Source organism: Pungitius pungitius, chromosome 16, assembly GCF_949316345.1.
Source record: "Pungitius pungitius chromosome 16, fPunPun2.1, whole genome shotgun sequence".
Lineage (NCBI taxonomy): Eukaryota > Metazoa > Chordata > Actinopteri > Perciformes > Gasterosteidae > Pungitius > Pungitius pungitius.
Window position 1 is genome coordinate 1,388,066 of NC_084915.1, and position 7,286 is coordinate 1,395,351.

Consider the following 7,286-nt stretch of genomic DNA (forward strand, 5'->3'; position numbering starts at 1 on the left):
TCAAACCCGACTCGTTGCTCCACACTGACGGCTAGTTGAGTTCTTTTCATCAACAAGTCTCTGTCACCACCTGCTGGTCACGTGGTGGAAGTACTCTCATCAGGTGCCATGTCAAAGCAGTGATTGATGGTCTGTCAGAGATCACGCACCGTCCTGATTTAATCTGCAAATTGAATGTTTTTTCTCTCAATTTTGGCTCTGTATCGTTCCTATTATATTCACACATTTGTCATAAACAAGGTCATCATATAGATGTTTGTGGGGCATTTATTCAGCCTTTTCTTCATTCAGTAGTAAATATTTTACCTCTACATGTCTTCACAGTCCAGCAACTTAGTAGACCTGAACTTTTCATTTGAACATTGAATATGACATGACAAGGAACTTTAAATTGATCCGATATTCTAAATGAAGAGATTCCCTTTTCACCGTGTGGCAAATGACAGTAAGGGCCCCATTTATTGTTTTTTCAAACATGTAAACGTACAAGACGGTGACTTCAAGACATTCACATACGAGACACGGTGTCAACCAATAAAATATAAAATATCATATTCATCTTCATAGACTATATACCAGAAACAAATGAACATTGCAAGTTTTCAAAAGCCAAAATGCTTAAGAACATCAATATTTTTAAATATATATGTGTATATATATACATTATAGATATTTCAGGTAGATTTCATGTATTTATAGATTCAATATGGACCTGTTGATTCTCTCCTGGTCCTCTCCTGGCACATTGCACGTTGATTTTCTTTACCTGACTTCAAGTCTCATCTCAGGGCTCGAGGCCCGGCTCCCGCCCATCAGAAGGAGAGTGCGTGTTGGTTTACCACTGCAGCTGGGGAGGCTCCAATGATGTGGTCCATTATGCATGGATGCAGTGACCCAACGTTACTGCGAGTTGGGTTCCATTTCAGCTTAGAGCGAGTCTCTTTACTCTCTCAGGACACAGCTGTAGACGGAGATCGAACACTCGATGACCGTTAGCTGTTCTTTTCCAAAAATGTTCAAAATAAGGAAGAGGGCTCACACGGATGTTTTGAAAGCACTTTCTGAATTACAAGCCAGTTGAGATTTACCTGAGTGTGTGGCAGTGTTCCAGAGTATAGAGCTCTCGCTTCTGCAGGAGCAAAGCCCTCAACACCACAGACCTACCGAGGCATGTGGATGTGCAAGGTCTGGTATGTGATCAGGAATCACGTCACATCTTATCAATCATCATGTCGTTAACACCACACAGGCATCCGGGTACTAGGGCTGTCAGCGAATATTCTATATTCGAATATCTATTCAAATAGTTGTTCAAAGCAGATAATCAAATGAAATGAAAATGAATATTCAAATGTTTTGAAAAAAACAAAAACAACGGCGACGGACTGTCTGCTCACAGAATGAAGCCTGCCATATTTGACACAAGAATCGCGGCCTTAAATTGCTTGCACAGAACTCAGCATTTGTTTATTGTTGTCGTTCATTTAAACCCCTATGCGCAGAGAGCGCAACGGTGGGGGGGGGGGGAGAGAGAGGCCAAGGTCTGCGATCTTGCAGAAGCGTGCATTATTTACAGCGCCGTTGGCAACACGTGGCGTTTTATTTACTTGCTGCACGGAGCTGCCGCCCCAGTTCGGCATGAAGCGCCACGCACGGCTCAGCGCTGAATTGAAATGGAGAGGAAACCACCAAGGCGGCCCGGCCCGATGGGTTCGTGCACCACCTCCCGGGTGCCTCCCTGCATGGAGGCATCCCCAGCTGCAGCTCTGTTCCACATGCTAAAGACCAGCACGCCACTCCTCCGTGAGCTCAGGTCCAGACCTCCGCAGTCATAGCTAACGGCAGATTTGAGAATAAATCCACCCCACGATGCCTTATTCGGCACATCCCACGGAGGTAAACGGATGCATGCTGCAGTAGTTACCTAGCCAACCACGCGCTCCCTGATGAGGGAATACTTATCTACACTAAACGAGCAGCAGACACCTTTGTAGTGCACATAAGCCTTAAATAATAAGTACATACTTCTTGGATATTGCAGCTCTGTTATACTTAAGTTATTGTAGCCACAGCTGTGCACAATACACCTGCTGTGCAGTCACTCCTTTTGGACCTAACGAATGGTCCCATGAGAAATCAAACAGGCGGTGAAAATATGGCAGACTCCTGCACACACATGCGTTGGAAAAAGACAGAGCCCCCCCCTTTCTGGGGCCTGACCGGCGCAGAACGCTGTGCTCATCTTCAGTCGGTACAAGATGCGAAACGCCGTGTTTGGTTACGATGCGTCTTTGTTGTTGTACTTCAGGGGACAGCCCACAGCCGTCTCCAGGCACTCCAGCAGGGAGCCCGCCGACAGGAAGTCCAGCTCCACCTCGATGAATTTGATGTAAATGGCGAAGCGCTGCGACGAGTCCTCCGCGCCGTCCCCGTTCTGATTGGCGGCGGCGGCGCCGCTGCAGTTCTCCTGCAGGAAGCGCGTCACGGCGGGGGGCTCGGCGTGGCCGTAGTGTTTGCCGGGGCCCTGGAAGTGCTGGAAGAGGCTCTGCTGTATGGTCCTCTCCTCCGCGATGCCCAGGTAGCAGTAGGTGACTTCCCCTACAGTCCTTTCCCACTTCTCCGAACCTTCTCCGTCGGCTTGGCTCGGCGCCCCGTTGGGCCGAGGCCAGCTGAGGTCTTGGGCTTCGTAGCCGATGGCGTACAGTCCGTACGCCTTTGGGATGTCCCCGGGAAGCAGGTAGTGGGATGTCGCCTTGCCGCAGCCCGGCGCCCTGGACTGGGACACCGGGATCCAGTCCACCTCCATGTGCAGCTCCAGGCAGCGCGCCTCGCTGATGGTGATGTCCAGGAACTTGTAGTAGACATTCTTCCAGTTCATCTTCTGCACCCGGGTCATGACCACGCGACCCTCGGGCTTCTCCGGGTTGAAGTACTCGCGGAGCCTCTTGCCGAGCGGTACCTGCGAGCTGATCTCGGCGTAGTGGTACCGCACGTCCTCGCGCCAGCGCGTGTTGTAGCCCACGCCGAAGATGGCCAGCTTGTTGGAAAGGTGCAGCCGAGAGAACTCGGTCCACGTCTGGAAGTGCTCCCATTTGAGCTGCACCGACTCCAGGATGCGCATCACGGTCTGCATGGTCTCCCTTTTCCTGCAGAGACCACCGGGCACAGAATGGTGACGCAGCACTACATGTTCAAACAAGGCTAGAGCTACCTCACTAACTCAATGGCACCTTGTTGGCCTCTATGAACCATTAATGACCTTTGACACAGTGCATGGGGCTGAAGACACCCAGAAGTGACATCTGGGGAAACAGCTCTTCAAGGCCCATTGCATTACTATAACATAATGGTTAAAGCACTGTATGATTATAGTAATAAGCATTCAGAAATATTCATCATGCTTAATTAAAGCAGTCTTGACACATGATTAAGGATTTTATAACAAATGATATTGTCAGGTATCATCATGTTTCATAATTGCTGGTCACTCAATGACGAGTATGTAGGATTTCCATTATTTTACATTACAATCAATGTTGAGTGCTCTATTTCAGGTATAGAACAAAGAGTTTTTTGTTCTATATTCTCACCACGAGGTCTTGTCTCGTACACACAGTTTGCTCTATCTAACATTTTGAGTTCTTGCATAGATTGAATGATTGTTTACCACACTATTTAAACACTGAGCCCATATTGTAATAACAGTAGTTATAAGGCGAGAGAGCGGTGCTTCATGTCACCCCACCCTCCTTTCCTCCTTCCTAAATACACTCCACTAATGAAGGCAGAAAGGCCCTGAAAAGGACCACTAAGACCGAAAATACTATCCATCTTTGGAAAATAAAAACAACAATTATGATGTTTTATGGTACTTAAAAGGTTTTAGAATGCGTTTGTTGAGTTAAAGAAATATGAATATATATATATATGTGTGCATCTAATAATAACTATAGAGTGTTATGATCAGATTATAAAACATTATAGACGTGGGAGTCATAAAGTATTAACATTCCTAGCTTCTCTGTCTCTCCTTGGCACTATTACAAAGATCTAACCCATATCTATGAACATATTCAACCTAACTTCATCTTAGCCTGTCACGTGGCAGATTCAGCACATTCACTCCGAGGAATGGGAGACACACACCATTTAGTTCACAACTTGATAACAGACATTTCACTAAATCATAGTTAACTTACTGGATTTGTTCTGACAGCTCTATTTGGATCTGTAGGGCACGGTCTTTAGGCATCTGGATTTCTTCTGGAGAGGAAAAGAAACACACATGAGCTTTACGGGTCGTTTTCACTGCTATCTGCTCACTCCCTGCCAACGCACTCACCAGTCTCCATGTCCCCCTCCTGAAAGGCAGAGTCCAGCACCTGGTTGCACCAGTCCTCCTGGGAGAAGTCTTCCAGGGTGCTGCTGTCAGACTCCATCTCCTGGTACAGCCCGCTGCTGTTGATGAGCACGGGGGCACAGCTCTGGGAGTCCCAGCCCCCCTGTCCGAACACCTTCTCCAGCTGCTCTATGGTGTAGCTGCTCTTCCTCTTGCCAATGCCGTGCTCCTTCACGCGGCTGTAACAGCGCCGCAGCGTCTGTATGCCGTGGTGGGACAGACACGGGATCCGCTTAGCGGTTTGTGGCTGCAAGTTTGTTGGCACAATTCTACGGAGCAGCGGCTCACAGGAAATAGAGACATCGCCGCACTAAACAGCTAACATTAGGCCACACGCCAGGTCTCATCGAGCTAGCTAGGACCGGTAGTCATGGCAATGAGATGGTTTTTATTGACTGTATTATACAGTATGCCGGAAAGAAAGACTGAAACATGTTTAGCTTGACTTAACAACAAAGCTGTTTCAAACATATAACCAAGAGCACGTGGACCGAAAGTCAAAATGCTGATTTATTTCCAAGATTTTACTTTATAATTGATCAATTGAGCATTTATTAGGTCTAAAAAAAGTTGCTTGCTCAACTCTAGTAAATGGTAGTGGTTCAAAACCAACCCACGCATGTCACGTGACTTTGCCACCTGGCGTTTCCCCTGATGTCGCCTTAGAAGGAGAGTGATAATATAGGGCTTCCAATTAGTGGCAGCTGTGGTGGAAATTTGTGGATTAAGCCCTTGTGAAGAATCAAAAGTATCTTGAACTCGCTTTGTGATTAAGTATTTATTACTAACTAGAATATAGAAAAATCATAAAGAATACAGAAATCATCAGACAGACAGAAGTCAAATGACTACAATTCAGCTGAAAAGGGAAAGATTGTTCCTTCTCCCTCAGAGGAGCAGATCTGACAAAGCTTCTTGGGGAGAACAGAAGCTTTCATACACTTCGGAGAGGTTTGTGTTTGCTCAAGACAGAAGACCCCCCTACAAAAGGAATGTAAGAAAAGAAGAGAGACACCCGTGTCCCTCCCATAATGGGACCGAGTCAGGATATGGATCAGTCAAGGCACATGTGAGTTCCATCTGCTAAGACAAGATGCCATCGTGAACTAGGTCAGGTCACAAGTTTCTCAAGAAGTTCCTGAGAGACTCACAATATGCAGCTCAACAATTCTCCCCCAAGAGCAGCATCACACCGGAGAGACGACCTGATCTCCTGATGGACACAAGGATCGTTTTACCTTTTTGAATTCAAATGATGACATTTAAAAGGGAAAAGCGTGTCCTTTTTAGTGCCATCTAGTGGTTTGTGGCAGGTTGCAATCAACAAAATACCCCTTGGCTCAGCCCCTCCCTTTCCTAACCTGTCTGACAGACGACAGGAAGGGGGGGGGGTATCTTTGTTAGAGGTGTATTACAATTATGGGCAACCATTATCAATATGTGGTTCTTCTACTTGACTGAATTGTTCTGAAAAAGATGAATCCCATATTAAAAACAGAATTATAAATTATACAGCATTTTGAATGGGAGCAGCAACAGTTGTGTTTCCAACAGCAAAGTCACTATAAGTCATTACGATCTCACTGGAAACAAAGAAAAGATCGATGCAGTTTACAGAGAATGAAACAGACATCCACTCTTTTTGGCTGGTTTGTCTAAAGTTCACGGAAACAACGCTTTTGGCCGATGGAGTTCGTTGTTTTGGGGATTTTATTAGAAAGCATGATCCTCTCTTGTGGGACCTGAGGATCTTTTTGTTACTGCTCATTTCTTTCAAGCTGTTGGAATTTACATTTGTATATCTAAGAAAAAGGGACGGTTTATTTTATTTAAATAGACAAGGCAATGGTAGCAAATGCATATATATGCCCCATAAATATGGAAAGATGACACAAGGTAGGGCTGTGCTTGAAGGCGACACGAATGGAAAAATAAAAGCTTTGGTCACGTCACGTGATTTCAATTACAATCTCAAGCAATATGGTTGGAAACACAACTTATGGAATCAATGGTGTTTATGTGTGGATTATAACGAGGAATTAACGTAACTAAATGTAAATAACAATCTATTGAGATGTCATATGCACGGCGTGAGATGATGGCCTCTATGGTGCGTACCACATGATGTCAGGTCATCAACGTGTGAGGACGGAGGAGGACATGCACCGCCTCGTTTACCTTCATCCTCTCCCGGCACTGGGACGGGGTCCTCTCGTATCCCAGCTCCGACAGGGCTCTGGACACCCGCTCGTACATGGCGGGCCCGGGGGCCTTACCGGAGAACACGGTGCCCGCGACCTCCAGCTGCTGCATCCGCGCCTCCGTCAGCCTTTCGTTGCCCCACACCGCGATGAGAGCGTTGGTCTCGGACGGGGTCCACGACATCCCCCGGCAAGCCGTGAAGCTGTTGGAGGATGAGGCCGCCGTCCGGCCCGCGGTGCCGGAGCCCACGTTCAGAGGCGAGAAGCGGTTAGGCGTCGAGGGGTTGGAGTGGTATTGATTGCTGTCACTCAAATCCTCCGACTCGGGTGATGCCACCTCGGTTTTCGGTATCTTTAAAGGCGTCGATATCTCCGGAGAGTGCTCCGCTGTACTGGACGCCGCCATGTTTCTTCTGTTGCTAAGGGGAGGGGGAGGGAGGGTGACGTCTGGGGCTGTGCGCTGGGGGGGGGGGGGGCAGGGAGAAAAACCCGGGCTGGATCCGAGGGGGGATTCGCAGAGGGAAGAGTTTGGCTCCATGGTACACAAACAAACAAACAAAGTAACAACCAAATGGCGTCTCTCGCCTCTGACGACGACGCCGTCGAGGGGGCGTGGTTCTGCGTGACTGCCTCCTTTAAAGAAGCCATATAAAGGCTTAAATATTCATTATTGAATAATAGATGTT

General features: G+C 47.2%; 1 protein-coding gene across 1 annotated transcript; it reads right to left on the minus strand.

Annotated features, from left to right (window-relative positions):
* Positions 1–394: 394 nt before the first annotated feature.
* On the minus strand, positions 395–7,013 carry LOC119215050 (myb/SANT-like DNA-binding domain-containing protein 2). The gene is made up of 4 exons (XM_037466813.2): positions 6,578–7,013; positions 4,343–4,598; positions 4,200–4,263; positions 395–3,146 (listed from the first exon to the last, which is right to left on the minus strand). Exons 1-4 carry the CDS (start codon positions 7,004–7,006, stop codon positions 2,279–2,281), a joined length of 1,617 nt encoding a protein of 538 aa, XP_037322710.1. The 5' UTR covers positions 7,007–7,013; the 3' UTR covers positions 395–2,278.
* Between the last annotated feature and the right edge of the window lie 273 nt (positions 7,014–7,286).

What these genes read in the sequence shown, in the direction of transcription:
- LOC119215050 (XM_037466813.2), bottom strand. Translation starts at nt 7,006, where the DNA reads ATGGCGGCGTCCAGTACAGCGGAGCACTCTCCGGAGATATCGACGCCT. An exon ending in AGTGCCGGGAGAGGATGAAG is followed by an intron (nt 4,599 to 6,577) that starts GTAAACGAGGCG and finishes CACGGCATACAG; the next exon opens with ACGCTGCGGCGCTGTTACAG. An exon ending in GAGCTGTCAGAACAAATCCA is followed by an intron (nt 3,147 to 4,199) that starts GTAAGTTAACTA and finishes TGGTCTCTGCAG; the next exon opens with GAAAAGGGAGACCATGCAGA.